The 17,650-nt window shown below is 42.2% G+C and overlaps 1 protein-coding gene across 1 annotated transcript; it reads right to left on the bottom strand.

Annotated features, from left to right (window-relative positions):
• Positions 1-4,395: 4,395 nt before the first annotated feature.
• LOC128331001 (vomeronasal type-2 receptor 26-like) lies at positions 4,396-16,392 on the bottom strand. The gene is made up of 5 exons (XM_053264368.1): positions 16,357-16,392; positions 14,688-15,008; positions 11,161-11,388; positions 7,820-7,946; positions 4,396-5,297 (listed from the first exon to the last, which is right to left on the bottom strand). The coding sequence occupies exons 1-5, from the start codon at positions 16,390-16,392 to the stop codon at positions 4,396-4,398; spliced, it is 1,614 nt and encodes a 537-aa protein (XP_053120343.1).
• Between the last annotated feature and the right edge of the window lie 1,258 nt (positions 16,393-17,650).

The following is a 17,650-nucleotide window of genomic DNA, read 5'->3' as shown; positions in this document are numbered from 1 at the left end:
ATGGTAGCCTGGTTGCCGCACCAAAATTGTATCATATGGTCCCCAAATTGAAGAACCCATATGTGGGCAGCGGCGATGATTGGGAAAAAATCTAAAAATATCAGGTAGCGCGTTTCACTCTTCTCAACCCAAAACAAGGGCCATCTTGTGAAACATCAGCTGTTCTGAAAATAGATGCCAAATCCCTGACCACCACCAGCATTCGAATGCACCTGTAGCTCTGCCTCCAACAGTACTGTAGACCACCAGAGGGAAATACCATTAAATCTGGAAAGGGACTCCATCCAGGCAACAACATCCTCCTTAATATATCAATTTATCCTAATGTGTTGATGGGGAGCTATAATTCCTTTAGTAGCATCACAAAGAAACCTAATAAAGGCTCTGCCTTAAGCTATAATGTGACATGCAAAATTCATATGGCCTATTATGCTCTGCACATTTTTATGTGTAATCTTTTAAAATGTCAGTAATTGTTTCAAGACCTGTTCCAAAGCTGCCATCTTGTCCACAGGTAAACGGCAACACTGTGCTATGGTATCAATTTTTATGTCCCAAAAAGTTAGGCAGGTAGCTGACCCCTCCATTTTTTTGACGGCAAGGGGTACCTCCAGCTCACGAGACATTTCATAAAATGTATCCATGAGATGTCTATAGGTTGGTTATGGTCGCTTCTGGCCCTGAAAAAAAGGAAACCATCTTGATAGTGCACAACTAAATGGATGCGGCTGCGTTCCTACAAGGTCCAGTCCGAAATGGAACTAAAATGCTCAAAGGCCAAGCAAGAGCTCAAACAAGCCATCTGAAGGGTGTGATCCACATAGTAAGTAACATCAAACACAAAACCCACAAGTCAAAATCATCAGGGTTAATAGGTAACAAGCAAAAAGCTGATTTAATGTCACATCATACCATAAGGGCACCCTTCCCTTGGGCTCGTACCATATTAATGGCAGATTCAAATGAGGAATCTTGAACTGAACATAAGTTTGGTGGAACTGCATCATTAACCAAGCTACAAGTGGGAAATGATGAACTGTGTATTAAATGGAATTCCCTGCTGCTTTTTTAGGAATCACCCCCAAAGGGGAAACCCTCAGGTCAGGTATTGGGGGATCCTTAAAGGGGCCCAAAACCCACCCTTCCTTCAACTCCTTATTAATCTTCTCATGCACAATGTGTTCCATCCCCACTATTGATTTCAAATTCTTTGACTTAAATGCCATACGAGGACCCTGATAAGGTATCCTAAAACCAAATTTAAGTCTATCCCATAAATAAAATCTATCACAAGAATTAGGGTAATGTTGGAGTAAAGACCAAAGGGTGTACAATTTTATGGGACTAGGTCCCTTAGGCAGGCGGGGATCAGGGAGTCTCCTAGATCCAGGTAAGTCTTTCTGACCCCACCACCACTTTCATCGGGGACAGTTAAGAAAGGAATGGGGACCTCAGCAGACTGAGCAGTTGTGACAAAGAGGGAATTGTTGCTGGGAACAAGATCCCGTAAAACCAAACTCCCAGCATGGCTCCAGGCCTGAACCCTGAGACAACTACCTTTTAGGTGCAAACTGCACAACCAACTGCCCACTATTAGACTACTCCCCAATTACAGAATGATTGAGGGTCATAATCTGTAGCCACAAGGTAGGCTGGGGAATGTCACACGGAAGGGAAGGATCCAGGGCTGAGCACTGGTGAAACATTTCATCGTACCTCACCCAAGCAGGCCCACTAAATCCAGTAAATGCACAATAAATTATATCAAAGTATTTAATCATTGATGGTGCTTGTGACAATTGTTTTTGTAACACTTCACCTATGTAAACCATGAAGCCCACCAACCAATTTAACCAATTACGATCTACTAATTTGACCTTAATTTCCCTCCACTCCTTTGGATCAGACCGATCTTTATCCTGAGGTTCTGTTTCACGATATAATAAAGAGAAAATGTTCAGAAACTCATTTTTCCAATTTTTTTTCTTTAATGGACATTAAAAGGTAAGAACATAAGAACAGCCCTGCTGGATCAGGCCCAAGGCCCATCTAGTCCAGCATACTTTTTCACACAGTAGCCCACCAGTTGCCAGTGGAAGCCTACTGGCAGGAGTTGCGGGCATGCCTTCTCTCCTGCTATTACTCCCCTGCAATTGGTACTCAGAGGCATCCTGCCTTTGAGGCTGGAGCTGGCCTATAGCCCTCTGACTAGTAGCCATTGATAGACCTCTCCTCCATGAAGTTCTCCAAACTCCTCTTAAAGCCATCCATGTTGTTGACTGTCACCACATCTTGTGGCAGAGAGTTCCACAAGTTGATTATGTGTTGTGTGAAAAAGTACCTTCGTTTGCTGGTCCTAAATTTCCTAGATATCAATTTCATAGGTTGACCTCTGGTTCTAGTGTTATATGAGAGGGAGAAGAATTTCTCTCTATCCACTTTTTCCACACCATGAATGATTTTATAGACTTCTATCATGTCTCCTCGCAGTCATCTTTATTCTAAACTGAATAGCCCCAGGTGTTGTAGCCTTGCCTCATAAGAAAGGTGCTCTAGGCCCCTGATCATCTTGGTTTCCCTCTTCTGCACCTTTTCCAGTTTTACAATGTTCTTTTTTAGATATGGTGACCAGAATGGTACACATTACTCCAGGTGTGGCCACACCATAGTTTTGTATAAGGGCATTATAATATTAGCATTTTTATTTTCAGTCCCCCTCCTAATGATACCTAGCATGGAATTGGGATCACCCAATGGCAAGGACACATCACATTTTTTAATATGCTGGCCTTGGGCCAAAATAAACAAATAAACAGTAAACATCACCGTGAGGATAGGATAGAATTGTATCTTCTCCTCTCTTGTGTCAGAACTCCTTGTACAAGATCCTGATTTAACTGATTTTTAACTCCTTTGTTCCTCCCACAATGATGGCATTTCACTAGAGCCTTGCCTTGGAGACTCAGAAGGTTGTTTGCTAGTGGGGTTGAAGTAAAACCCATCCAAGCAGCTGGGGGAAAGCCCACGCCAGGAGACCAAAAAGGCATTACCCCCATACCTGAGATAACTGCCCTGCCCAAGGGAGATAAGATTCAAACTCTGCTGGACCCACATCTGAATTCACGGTGTTATATTGAGCGGTTTCAACAGCTGCAACTTCTTCAACTGGCCCCTTCTCCAATGCATCAAGCCTGGGCCTCAACAGATTGAAACATTTGCAGCTGTTTGTTAGCCTGGCTACTAGTTTTAGAACCACATTTACAGGTGAAACTCAGAAAATTAGAATATCGTGCAAAAGTCCATTAATTTCAGTAATGCAAATTAATAGGTGAAACTGATATATGAGACAGACGCATTACATGCAAAGCAAGATAAGTCAAGCCTTAATTTGTTATAATTGTGATGATCATGGCGTACAGCTCATGAAAACCCCAAATCCACATTCCCAGAAAATTAGAATATTGCATGGAACCAAGAAGATAAGGATTGTAGAATAGAACAATATCGGACCTCTGAAAAGTATACAGTGTACTGTGCTTGACTGGCCAGCAAACTCGCCTGACCTGACCCCATAGAGAGTCTATGGGGCATTGCCAAGAGAAGGATGAGAGACATGAGACCAAACAATGCAGAAGAGCTGAAGGCCGCTAATGAAGCATCCTGGTCTTCCATAACACCTCATCAGTGCCACAGGCTGATAGCATCCATGCCACGCCGCATTGAGGCAGTAATTGCTGCAAAAGGGGCCCAAACCAAGTACTGAATACATATGCATGCTTATACTTTTCAGAGGTCCGATATTGTTCTATTCAGGGTGAGGGCTGTCCTAGCTTGGGTTGGGCTGCTCATGTGCATAATTATGTTGCATAGCCTAATTAATTTATTTGAACTTTTATGTTCTTATGTACAATAATTCTCAATTTCATCTGCATATATCATATTATATATCTTTAAAAATATAGGAATCCTCAACATGGGAAATTTTTACTATAAATCCAGGCATCATAATTACTTACATAAATGTTTCCTGCTGTAATCCTGGATGTAATCTATTGCCATTCACATGTACATCAGGATTCATCTAAGATTTCCCTTCTTTGCAGCAACTGAAGGACACTTGCTGCTTCTGAGCTACTCTGCACTTCACCCTACTGTTTGTGAAAGTGGGACTCTTACAATCCAGCTAAACTGCACACCATTGCACTTGCAGTGCTACTCCCATTAAGAATGATGAGAGTAGCATCACCAGTCTGATTATACAGTGCTTCATAGCCATGGAGCACTCTGTCTTCGTGTACAAGGGAAGGAGGGGCATAGGATGTCAGGATGAGTCAGCAGTGGTGAGTGCACCTCTTGCTTGTCTTGGAGGCTCAATGGGGAATACATGGACCTCAGTTAACATTTCCTTCTCATTAGGAGTTCCTTGTTGTTCAACTCAGACTTTAACACAATAATGTAACATTTTGGGGAAAAGATGCATCCCAACAACCCAGCCCTAGAGGCTATGATAGAGAAGATCTCCACAGCCACCATGTATTTCCCTTTTGTGCTTAAGTAGGTTGGAACAAAGGATAGCCAAACACTGCAAAATACCAACATGCTGAATGTAATGAACTTGGCTTCATTAAAACTGTCTGGTAACTTCCTGGCAAGGAAGGCAATAATGAAGCTTACCATGGCCAGGAAGCCCATATAGCCCAGTGCACAATAAAACATAATTATGGAGCCTTCATTGCACTCAATCACAATTTCTTCAATCACTGCATGCTTGTCAACATCTGGAAATGGTGGAGAGGTTGCCAGCCACACTGAACAAATGCCTACTTGAATAAGAGAACAGGAAAGAACAATGGAGTTGGTCAGTCCTTTCCCTACCCATTTTCTCATTCTGGATCCTGGTTTAGTAGCCATGAAAGCCAGAACCACAGTGATAGTTTTTGCCAGCACACAAGAAACAGCCATAGAGAAGATAATGCCAAAGGTAGTCTGTCGGAGAAGACACATCACTTCTTTAGGTTGGCCAATGAAGAGCAATGCACAGAGGAAGCAAAGCAGGAGAGAGATCAGGAGAGTATAGGTGAGGTTCCAGTTGTTGGCTTTAACGATGGGTGTGTTGTGATGCTTTATAAAAATTCCTAGCACAATGCCAGCTACCACAGAAAAGAAAAGAGCAGAACAGGCTAAACTCATCCCCAGAGGCTCTTCATAAGACAAGAAGCTTATATCCTTGGAAATACATACATTCTGTTTTTTGTTTGGATATTTTTCATCGGTGCATTTAAAGCAGTCATTCATGTCTGGAAAAAAATGATCTCAGTCTCACAGACATGCCATAAATATGTACATGTTCCCTCTTACACAGCTAACCTGTTTTCTCATTTTGAATAGAAAATCCTGTGAAATGCTGATCCTAGAAAATGTGATAGCAGATGATGGGCAGGATTAGCAGTCATTACATCTTAAGTCTCTTTTGATGTGTAAAGATCCACAGTGGTTAAGAACTTGGTAGTTTTGAAAGTGCATTTTAGTATGTACCTAGAAGTCTGTGGGTAGACAAACAGGAACTTTTCTGCCTGTGCCATGTATCTTACTCTTGTGAAGGAACAACACACTAGGGGTGTGCATAAAACCAGATTTGCCAGATTCTCCCCTTTACCAGTACAGGGGCAGGGGAGCTTTACTAAGTATAGAGGGGGCATCAGGGGCAGTAAATATGTATTTACAGTTATGAGCTGTGGCTGCAGCAGTGGGGGAAGGTTGTGGGGGTGGCAGCAGATCCATCCCACCCCCATCAGCCTCCCCTTGAGTAGTCTGGTCCAGTGGCAGCCTGGTTCAGGCCTTCTCTGCCCCAGTTCATGCCTCTATGCATGTGGGGGCCATTTTACTGACCTCCATACATGTACAGAGGCCATTGCATAACCACACAGTTTGTGTGGAGGTCAGTAAAATGGCCCCCACATGCATAGAGGCATGAATGCATAGAGGCATTGAAGCCTTGTAGCTTCAAGCCAGATCAGTTCAAACCAGGCCCGAACCCACTGAGCTGAACTGGGCCCAAACATGTCTAACCCTAACCGAGCCAGCTCACACACCCCTACAAGCTCCTCCTATTGTAGGAGCTCCTCCTATTGTACAAAGAAGAATGAATGATAGTTGCTGAATCAGAAAGAAATGCTACCACTCCTCTGTCTTTTGCTGGTGGTGGTTACTACCTCATCCTTCTTTCAAGAAGGCAAGAGGCTGCTCACCTATTGGCAGAGCCTAGTGTGTGGGGTGGTGGTGGTGGCAGAGCTTGGTAAGTTGTTTTCAGCATTCCTTCCTCTTCCCTGCTAGACTCTTCACCCAGCCAGGATTCTCCTTCCTCCTAGCCAAGCAGAATGGGCTTTGCTGGTCATCTCTTTGGGAACCATACAGGGATTTTTCTTCTTCTTCCCAGCAGATTGGCCACATTTGGAGAGTTTTTCACCATTCCATTGTGTGTCCTTCCATTCCTTAGTTAGCTAATACAATAGGTTGCAGCTTGGAAGGTGCATTGTGGGCTGGGAGTAGATGTAAAAGGGTTTGACTGGAGATCAGCCTTGACCTCAGAAAAGGGGGAGTAGTTCATGGGCCCTTAGAGGCTTTGCTGTTCAGGGGTTATGATTGGCACTCCTAACTGCTTCAGGGGCTCCATAAACCCCAAAGGCTGACTGGCTGGGGAGGCGATAAGGCCCTGACCACTATAGGACTTGCCTTGGGAAAAAGAGGGATCAGCATTGATATGATTTGATATTCTGAGCCCGGGTTGTCATCAATGGGTTTTTGTGGGAGGACACTGTAGTCCAACTCCAAATCTAAGTTTGGCATGCACTGCTTGGGGGTGGGTGGGGTGGAGTTGTGTTGCTCTCAGTTGTTAATTTTTTCAGTCAAGATGCATGACTGCAGTTGTCGTGCAGTAGTCCAGCATTTTTCTTGCACTCTTTATCAAGTGTGGGGGGCAACGGCTCTATCATACTTGATCAATTATTTTCCTCTCAAGTCATACACATTTGTGGTCATAACCAACACAAGAGAATTACAGTGAGGAGATGCAAACAACCAATAAGTGCAATTGAATATGTTAGACTATTAGAATCAGAACCACACACCACTCTTACCTCTGTCAAATCATAATAATTTGTAATATGTATTGACTGAAATTAGGCAATACAATAAGGACAAACAATAAAACAGACTCATGTAGCCTGTAGAAGTATACAGACCTCTCCTGCTTTCCGCTGGAAACCATTTCAGCTTTTGTGGCCTTTTATGGTTCTACTTTTCAAAACCTTGAAAGATTATTTTCTATTTTTAATGGGTTCACTTGAAAGGCACATTTTGTTACTGTTTCTTTTGGGGGTGGGTTGTACAACCTCTAACAAAAAGCATATTAGTTTACTCCCACAGTCCCTGTCTTTCCTGAAGCCTTCACCTCATAATTCTTAAAGTCCAGTGTTGTCCAAGAAGGAAATTGCATCCTTCCAATACCTGAAAGTAAGACTCTTTTTGTGTGTGTGCTCATAGAAGAGATTCACAGAAAGAGCTGGGTTGAAGTAAAATTGTGGGCAAACCTTATTTCAGATTGAGGAGGGATTGCGTCTACCTTAAATGAGATCAGATGTTTTGAGTGGTATTCCTAGCTCATCTCTTTCAGCAGCTTCATTCCAGCTCTTCCCACCCTGTTAAAACTTTCAGTCATGTTTTGCAAACTAAAGAAAGGTCAATGTGGTCTATGCAGGATTACAGGTATCTCTTAGTTACAGCCAGCCTATATGAGGACACTATATGTTATAAGTCTTACCTTTCTGGTTTGAAATCTTCCCTTCTGGGCACGGATTGCAAGCATAACAACAAAATGGCTCTCCATCCTTAATTTTCTTGCTGTAACCAGGATAGCAATTGTCATTACATACTGAAAGGGGAAGGACCTATTCCATAAAGGAAAGCAGAGACTGTTAGGCTTGAGAGTATTCTGCTTCAAATAGTAGACTGGTTCTTACAATAAAAAATCTGGATAGGTGCCCAGCCAGGTTAGGGGAGCCTAGTATGCTCCCAATTAACAGCCATGTGAACTCCAAGATCAATGTAGGAGGAGGGAGGGGAGAAGGATTGTGTGGGAGGTGCTGATGAAGACCCTATTCTCTAGACTATGCTTGACTCTGAAAGCTCATACTCTAAAGGGAGAGTGGAATCTGAACCTGAACCAACTGAAGATAATTTTGCTGTATACCATATCCATAGCCAAATGTAGGCTAGCCACTGGAATGGGGCCTCTGAGCAAGGATACCATTTAGTCAGAGAATCATTGAAGATAAGGCAACTGATGGATTTTGGGGTCACAGGTCTTGAAATGTGTGTAAGGAGCAGACTGAAAGACACACTTTATTTGTGTCTTGTCAAGATGGCGTATGGCATCCAATACCTTATCTAGAGTGATGAAAAAGGAGGCCCAACAGGCTGGGAGGAGGCAGTGAATTGGAAAATTAAGCATCAGCATGGCCTGTCAAAATTTGGAGGATTAGATTATTGGCGGGTCCAGGTGGCCATAATCAAAACAGAGTGTTAAATGTTAATATCTATGGAAAGGGGGAACCCAAAAGAACCAATGAGAATCTTGGGCGTAACCAGTGGAAACCAATCAGGGCCTAAGAAGACAAAGGAGAGTTTGGTTTGGGGGTATAAAGTGTAGAGTCAGCAGGAAAGCAGCAGATTTTTCTCCCTTTGTTCCCTTATATTCTACCTTTCCTTTCTTGCACATTTCTCTTTTATATCCCTCCTCTTGGCTCTGACTTGCCAAGATACTTTCTCTCTCAGGAACTATTTTCTCTCTCTTCCCATCTCTCCTTCACAACAATTATTCTTATTAAATTTCAAACATTTTATTCTCTTCTGCATATATATGCTTCATGCATGCAATTTATATTCTGATATACTCGTGTATCCACTGAGTAGCTAATTATTTGCTTAGTTTGTTCTGATTCCTTTTGGAGAAATCTGAAAACACCCAAGCTGCCAGAAAGGTCAATATAACTTTAACTTTAGGGGTATAGGTTAAGGGATTTATATCCATTTAGTAGAGAAAAGGGACATTGGGGTGGATTCTATTATTCACATCACTCTTAATAGTAGCTTCAAATGCCACACATGTTATGCTTTTTGGAATATTATAGTTTGCTCATGCTTGTATTTTGATGCATCTTTTACCACACATTTGCCATTCTATATGCCTTAAGCCTTGGAATAAAACTTTTAAGCTTTAAAAAGGTGTGGTCATTAAGTTTTGTTTATGATTGTATAAAAGCCTACTGAGGCACTAAAAGAACTGATTTTTCAGGAGGCAGGAGCTAGGTAGGACCAATACCACCAACACACATTTTGTCCTCATCAGGAATGCACCCAGCTCTCCTACCCTGGCTGGGCACTCCTTCTACCCAGATTTCAATAGAAGGAACAAGACCACTGACATTTCTGAGGTCATTTAACTGAAGAGGCACAGGAACCACTTTCCGTGGCTTCATCCATGCCTCCTGAAATCTACAGGACATATTTTCACATAGCACAGAGCATTTCCATGGGAAGGGGACATCATTAAAATGCCCCCTCCCCCAACAAGCACCAGCACTGCATTAGTCATCCACAGCACCAGCACAACTAGCAAAACACTGGTGTTTTTTGGTCAGAATATCATCGACACTTCTTGGCACCACATCTCAGAATGAGCATTGTAGACCTGGAAAATGTACAGAAAATTGCAACAAAAATGCTGCTTTTTAAAGATAAAATGATGCCCTATTTACATGTTGTGTTCAATGTATGCTAAATGTGTTTATATAAAAGTCATCGACATATGTTTCTTATGTTTCTTTTTAGAATGTGAGCCCTTTGGGGACAGGGAGCCATCTTATTTGTTTGTTATCTCTCTTTGTAAACCGCCCTGAGCCATTTTTGGAAGGGCGGTATAGAAATCGAATTAATAATAATAATAATAATAATAATAATAATAATAATAATAATATAATATTGAGGCGAGTCTCATGATTGGTGTGACTCACCAAAATGAGGTTTGCGGGGTGAGCGGGCTCAGCCCGCTCTCCCCACAGACAAGCACTGCTGCAGCCCTCTGTCATGGAGCCGGCGGGAGCTGAGGGGATCGAGGGCCGCGTGGACTTAAGAAGTTCCAGGATGTAAGCGTGGGGGACATCCTGGAAAGACCCCTGAGCCCGGAAGGCTGCTTGCAGCCTCCCGGCTGGGGGTCTCCTCATGTGTTGCTGTGGCATGGAATCGCACCACGGCAGTACATGACCACAAAACCTGGGTTAGCGCAGTGCTCGCTCTGCTAACCTGGGCTAACGCGAGGGGTAGGTAAGTGGGTGAGTTGTTTGGGGGAACCGGGCTTGCCTGCGAGCCCAGTGATTCCCACAATCCATGGACAGCAGGCTAATCTCCCTTAGCCCACTTTCCACTGATCGTGAGAATCACCTCATTAAGTTCAATGCATGTTTGGTTGTATAGTTCCTCTCTGTACCCTCCCTTTGAGGAGTCCTGTACTCAAGCTCACTTTTAAAATGAATCCCCAGGCCCCTGTTATCACATATGTACTGAAACTGCTATACACTTACAACGAAATGTCTGAATAGAGCTTAAGTGATATATGGCAGAGTCATACAAAATTATGTACAGTGTAGAGCGTATGAGTAAAGAGATGTTTTTCTGCCTCTCTTATTATACCAACATGAGGTTAACCATTGAAATTGATCAACAGTAGATTGTGGATAGCCCAAAGGAAATACTTTTCCACACAGTGCATGAAGGCTATATGACATTTCCATGTGTAGTAGTAGTTGCCATGGGCAGATGAAGAAGGTGGCTATTGACTTCAAGGCTCCAGAGGCAACTGATTAGCCATTGTGGGAAGCAGGATGTTGACCCTTTGGTGTATTCCAACAACACTTAGGTTTTCTCTTCAGTTATTGGTTTACTTTCTTATTATTCCTGAAGACGGCACAAGCATTTAGAGACTTATTTATTACTGTAATCCATATGTTTTGCACTATTTAATATAAAAAATACCCAATATTTTAATCACGTTTATCAATATTCACTGAAAATAGGAAGACATGCCAATCCAAATTTGGATCCAACCTGGTTAAACCAGCTGTGCCACGTTATAGTAGCATCATTGATGGTGAGCGCTTGGTTTGGAGGAGCCTTGGGATCCATCCTCCCAACTTTAACTCTTTGAAAGGATTGGTTGGAGTAAAAAATCCAGTTCATAATATCAAATTCAGCTTCTAAGTTCCCATCCTGGTCAAAGGAAATGGTGTCCTCAGCACTGTTGTTAAATGAGGCAGCTTTCAGAAAGCGATGGAGCTAGATGGAAAAAGAAAAGGCAAGACTTTGCCAGAAAAGCTGCAGTTAGACAGCAATAGCTGAATCATACAGGAAAAAAAATATATAGAAATGTCTGTCCTGCTTAACTTTGGTTTATATTCCTGTTTTGACAAAGTTACACTTTAAATATGAGAAGTACCTGTTTGAATAATTAAGATCTCTTAGAGAAATGTTGGTTGAATTTACAATCATTCTAGTGGCTGATTTAAATATTATGCTTAACAATACAGACCCCCTGCAGGTGTGTCCGGTGCTGCGAGGGTGGGGTGCGGTGCGGTGGGGGAGTAGGATAAGCAGGAGGCAGAGGGCAGGACAGGCAAGTGCAGAACCAGTGACTGCTCTCTCTCTCTCTCTCTCTCTCTCTCTTCCTTCCTTCTTCACTCCCTCACTTTGTTCTAGCTGCCTCTTCCATTTCCCTTCTCACCCCAGCTTTAACTTGACATGAGTAGGCTGTTCATTTGGCAGGTGTACCAAGCTGTAGGGAAGGAAAGTGTATGCTGGAGAGATATGGTATTGTGCCCTCTCTCCCTGTCAAATATAAGTGTTCCAGCACTTTAAAAAGTACCTTTTATGCAGTTAGCAGGGGGTATTAAAAAGAAGCCATATAAGGCATTTTTGGTGAACTAAAGCAAGCATGAAAGTAACTGCTTATAAAGGCTGTATATTTGAACTCTTGTTAGACATATTCTTAAAATAGAAGGGGTGTGATTTTTACTTTACTAAGAGACAATATCATTCCCATGATACATTTTTCTTCATCTTCTACCTAGATCTGAAACACTATTTTTTCATTTTTGTAACCAATTTGACAATTAAAAATTAAAAATTTGATAACAAAAAATTGTGTTTAAATGCATGAGATTGTAATGAATCATATGAACAAAGTATTTATGCAGAGGTATGTTTTTACAACAGCCAGCCTGTGAACCATTTTGGAACAGGGTGCCACCTTCTAATTTCTTCTGTATGCAAACTGCTATAAGAAGGGATTTTTGTTGTTGTTTAATAGCTCTATATACTGATGATGATGATGATGATGATGATATATTGCAATGGCAACAGCATAATGATGTGATGAATGGCTGTGAGGTGGGATAGTGAGAGGAGTGTGAGGGAACCTACTCTCTATGACTTGCAAGTACCATGAGGAAAATATAGGAAATCCTGACTAAAACAGGAAACCCGACTAAAGCAGATTAGCTCCTAATCTCTAGAAGTTGGGAGTCAAAGAAATATCATGGTGTACGGCACCATGGGCTTACCATATGGATGTGTGCAAATAAAAAACAATTTGGTTTGAATATGAATCAATTTGAACCAAACTGCATTGTGCCAAACCGGTTTGGTAGATCTGAATGGCCTATCCAGTATGTTCAACCAAACCAGTTCTCTGGTTTAGGCAGCAACTGTAAATTAAATAAAAGTAAAGGGGTGGGGTAGCTATGCGAAATATTGTTAATATCGCATACCTGGTTCACCGCCACTCCCTGCTCACCTCTCACCACTGAATCACCAGCCAGATTATTCAAAAGATAGGTTGTCTATGTGGGAGTGGTACGGTCCGGACTCCATGCATGACGGAGGCTGGAGCTGAACCACTGCCATGCAGGCAACCTGTGTTTTAAGAGTGATCTGGCTGGAAATTCGGCTGAGGATGGGGGTGGTGAGCAGCAGGGAGCAGCACCGGGGCATAGCTAAGGGAGAGGGGGTTCATCCTTGTCCCTCTTCCCATTGGCCCCTTAAAGTGAGGGAGATAATAAAGAAAATAGGGAGGGAGGGAGCTGGGGGGCCCTCTGGAGCTGGAGTCCCAGTGTTCTTTGAACCCATCCACTCAATTATAGCTACACCACTGAGGAGCACTGAGCTGGGTTAGAGACTTTAAGAACTCTTCTTGTGACTCCCCCACACCCCCTCGATGTAGAACCAATTCACATTGAACTGGCCTTGGTTCAGTTAGATTGCAAACAGAAGTAGTCCAGGATTATTTCATGATCAAACTTCCAAACCAACCAATTTCAATGTGAACCAGTTCTAAATTGAATGCTTCATGCACACCCCTACTGGGCTTTCTCCTGCTGCAGCAGGATCCCATTATTTCCCTGGCACTCCCTTGGGGTCGGCAGTGGTGGTGGCAGAGTCTGACAATCCCAGAGAGAAGAGCAGTGTGGTGAAGGAGGAACTTGATGCCCAGGAATGGGCAGCCATGCATTTGGGGGGCATCAGGCCTCTGTGTGGCTCCAGGATGGGCCTGGTCATCAGGGCACAGTATGAGAAAGTGGGCCTGATGGGACCAGAAGAGCCTGTAGGAGTGGGGATTCCTGTAGGGGCAGTGAGGATGTGCCCAGGGTGTTCAGGGCTATTTAGAAAGGCCAAGTCAATGATGACAGCAGCCTCTGGCAGAGATGGGTGAGATGGATAAGATCCTCCGGGGAGGGGCTCAATAATCCATCTTACCCATCTCTGCCAGAGGTTGCCATCATCATTGACTTGGCCTTTCTAAATAGCCCTGAACACCCTGGGCACATCCTCACTGCCCCTACAGGAATCTCCACCCCTACAGGCTGACTTGGCTGGAGGAGGCTTGAGGGACTGACTTGGGTGGAGGAGGAGTTAGGTGGTGGACTTCAGGGGAGAAAACAAAGGTAGACCATTATCTCCAAGAGGATTCTTATGGCTCCAAACTAAGGAAGAACAGACAGGAGCATTGTTTTCACAGAGATAATTATGAAGCTCATTACCTGCCACAAATGTTGATTCTGAAGCTTCAATTCCTCTCTGCCCAATAATTTATTGTGTATGAGTCTAGAGAATGACATGTAAAGGCATGTAAAGCATGGGCCACAGCATGGACAGCATTGTATATACCGTAGCTGTGGGCAGTCATTCTCATTTCAAAAAAGGTCTCAGGAAGGCTCTTCAGCTTCTCCTCCCCTGCACAAATATCTCCTTCCACCTCACCCATGACTGTATCTGGTAATGTACAATTGAAGGCATTTTGCCAGAAGTGGCTGATAAATCCATCTTCTGTCATGCTGGAAGGACTTATGCTTTCCACAAATTGGTGAAATCCTGGTGGATCATTGGAATGTAAAGGACAGGGCACCATGGAACATGTGTATTTCCCAATCTCTTTGAAACACAAATGAAGTGAGTTCCATCTGGGCTGTCATTATCCACACTTTTCCCATAGTGCCATGTATCTTGTCTCCTTGTTCTGAAAGAATTGGCAACCATCTCAAAGATGAAAAGAAATAAGACTCCCCATAGGCCACTAATACGTTGGCTTTGCTGCCCATGATTTTGTCATGTATTTTTGCCCCCTGTTCCAGCAACTCAAAAAATTCACTGGCTTTATTTGATATTTTGATTCTCTCTATGAGGGCAAAACAGATTCCATGCTGGGAAAATGATGGAGACACAGTTTGCACAAATTGTTCTCCATAGTCGTTATCTACGGTAATGACCCCAATCCATGTCCACCTGAAATGCAGAAGTAAGGAGTAAATCCCCTCATACTGAAGGGTTTCACTTGGGGCCATTTGGTAAGCAGAAAGACCTGGGGGCTTGTCATTCAACACTGGAGCAGAGCCATAGATGAGCTACAGAGAGAAATACAAGGGAGAATAAAGAAAGAAATAGTAATACATTTACATTGTATTTTAATATAATTGTTCAAAGCACTTCAAATACATTCGTGCACATGAAGAGCAGCTTCTGAAGACAGAAGGAGTGCTTTTGGTCCACAAAAAGCCTCCATTGTCCCTGCACTAAAGGCTTCTCAAGCAGTAGCCTGGGCATGGTGGGGAGAGGGAGTGATTCTTTTTTTTTTTTACACATACTTTTTATTGAATTATGACAACATCAAAGACAAACACAAATAATACAAACACTCACAAACACAAACTATAAGGACTTCCATCTCATCCTTGGAACAAGTGTTATTATCAATAATCAAGATCTTGCCTAGAGGTTAAACATTCTCTCCCCCGTAGTTCATGTAACGTTAATTATTATCAACGCATCTACATTGGCCCGTATCTTCTATTCTCATATACGAATTATGTCTATCTAAAAAATAAAAATAAGAAATAAAAGGTCTACTCCCTCGCATCTGTATGATTTACCAAATATCATATAAACCATAGTGCTCAATCATCTTGGTAATTTCCCCACAGTTTTTCCTCAAATCTGTTATATCCCTACAGCCTACATTACAAAAAGAAGTGCCAAAAAAGTCCCATTGATATAGTCTGATGCCTATCTATTTCTGTTGTTTGTTTTTCCAATTTTCAACAAAATTCTACTTTTGCCTCAATAGAGGGATATATGCCCACTGCTATATACTTTGAATTGCCAACCTTAATTACTACCACCAATACTCTTCCATAATCATCTTGAAATGACAATTTTAACTCTAAAAATTCTTTTGTGTAAGAGACTGTGCCCCTTTTTCCCCCTTAATATCATAACGTTTCAAATTATTAACCTAATAATTTGTTTTATAAAAACTTTCTATCTTTCCACTCTTATATATACATTCCTATCGGCAATTCAAATCGAGTTTCCTTTTTCTCAGACCATTAACTATTTTTTTAGCATTTTGTTTTTATGTTTAAACCATTAACATTCAAAAAATAATAATGATAGTAAAGGTTTATTTATTTATTTATTTTAAATTCCAGACTATTTATTTATATTGCTAGTTCCTCCCTAAATTAACGCCTTATGTCTTTTGGACATCCTCTGAGATCTGAAGATCATTCCTAGGGAGAGGGAGTGATACTTGAATAACTCCCCTCCCTCAAAAAGCCCTTCTCACATGCATAATTATGTTCCTGATAATCACACATTAGTCTAGAGCAATAGTGGTTTGTAATGCCAGCTCCAAACCTAGCAGACCTTGCATGCAAAATGGCCTTCCGCAAGCAAAAGTCACATACAACTTACCCCTGGAATCTTATAGATATCCAAGATGGCTGCCATGTGGACGTAGGTTTGGGCATCCGCTCCCCTCCCATGACTGCTAACAGCTTATTCCTGAGGTCACACTTGTAGTTGGGGACAAGTCAATATGGGTGTGGATAACATATGGTTTGGTGTGGATAACATATGCATTGTGCCATAATAGACCCACTTTGGACTGAAATAGCTTTCATAGATGTGGAAGCCCAGGGTCACATTGGGCAAGAGCTGAGGGTTTTCATTGATCTCCTTTATTGCAAACGCTAATGCAAGGATATGCTGGTAATTCTTGGTCACTATTCTAGAAGAAGAGTTCCAGAAGAAATTGGATAATAGCTTGGGGGAAATGCAGAAGCAGTAGGAAATGTATTTTCCCTCACAGAAACATTATTATTATGTAGAATGCATCAATAATCAGAAGTGTATGTACATTAGGGATGTACAAACCGGTTCAAACTCAAACCAGTTCGAATTTGAACCAGGGTGGTTCGATGGTTCGAATTCGAACCAAACCAGCCATCAGGTTCGAGCTGCAGGTTTGAATTAGGACCAAACTTGGGGTGGTTCAATTCAAATCAGTTTGAACTGGTTAGAACCAGTTTGAACCTCCAAAAGTGGGTAGTTTGGTATCTGGCACCCATGGGTACCTATCACCCAAACCCCAAAGCAACCAGACACTCGTACAATTTTTAATGAATTTTTGAAATTTATTTTTATTTTTCTCTCATAGGGTATAATGGGACTCGAACCAGTCCATTATTCCCTATTATGGAGCACCCATGGATGCCAACAACCACCCAAACTCTGAAGCAATCGGACACACCTATGATTTTTTATGAATATTTGAAATATTTTTAATTATTTTTCTCATATTGTATAATGGGACCCGAACGAGCCCATTATCCCCTACTGTGGAGCACTTAGGGGCAGAAAGGTGGGGAGCACCAAGGGGCACAAGTGAAATTATGGGGCTGCTGTTGCTAACCCATGGGGTACTAGGTTTTGTTGTTTCTGAGGTGTTCTGAGTGTAGATTCTTTGGTAGCATATAAGATGTTCAATGACAAACCATGAATCCACTCTCTTAAGCTAACCTTAAAGACACATAAGCTTCAAAAATCACTTAAAAACCAGCCCTTTGCCCAATTCCTTTCAAATAATTCTGATAGCTTCCTTACCCACCTTGGGAACTACCACTCACCACATTCCGCTCGAGGACACCCTTTTTCCCCTGACGTGAAGCTGTACATTTGCTGCAATCCTCATTATTCCCTATGAAGA

Source organism: Hemicordylus capensis, chromosome 6, assembly GCF_027244095.1.
Source record: "Hemicordylus capensis ecotype Gifberg chromosome 6, rHemCap1.1.pri, whole genome shotgun sequence".
In the NCBI taxonomy this organism is placed as follows: domain Eukaryota; kingdom Metazoa; phylum Chordata; class Lepidosauria; order Squamata; family Cordylidae; genus Hemicordylus; species Hemicordylus capensis.
This window is presented reverse-complemented; position numbering and strand designations above follow the sequence as displayed.

Coding starts and splice junctions, on each gene's coding strand:
- LOC128331001 (XM_053264368.1), bottom strand. CDS start 16,392: ATGGCAGCCATCTTGGATATCTATAAGATTCCAGGG. Junction 15,009..16,356: donor ATATCTATAAGATTCCAGGG/GTAAGTTGTATG, acceptor TTCTCTCTGTAG/CTCATCTATGGCTCTGCTCC. Junction 11,389..14,687: donor TCATGGGCAGCAAAGCCAAC/GTATTAGTGGCC, acceptor TTTTCCATCTAG/CTCCATCGCTTTCTGAAAGC.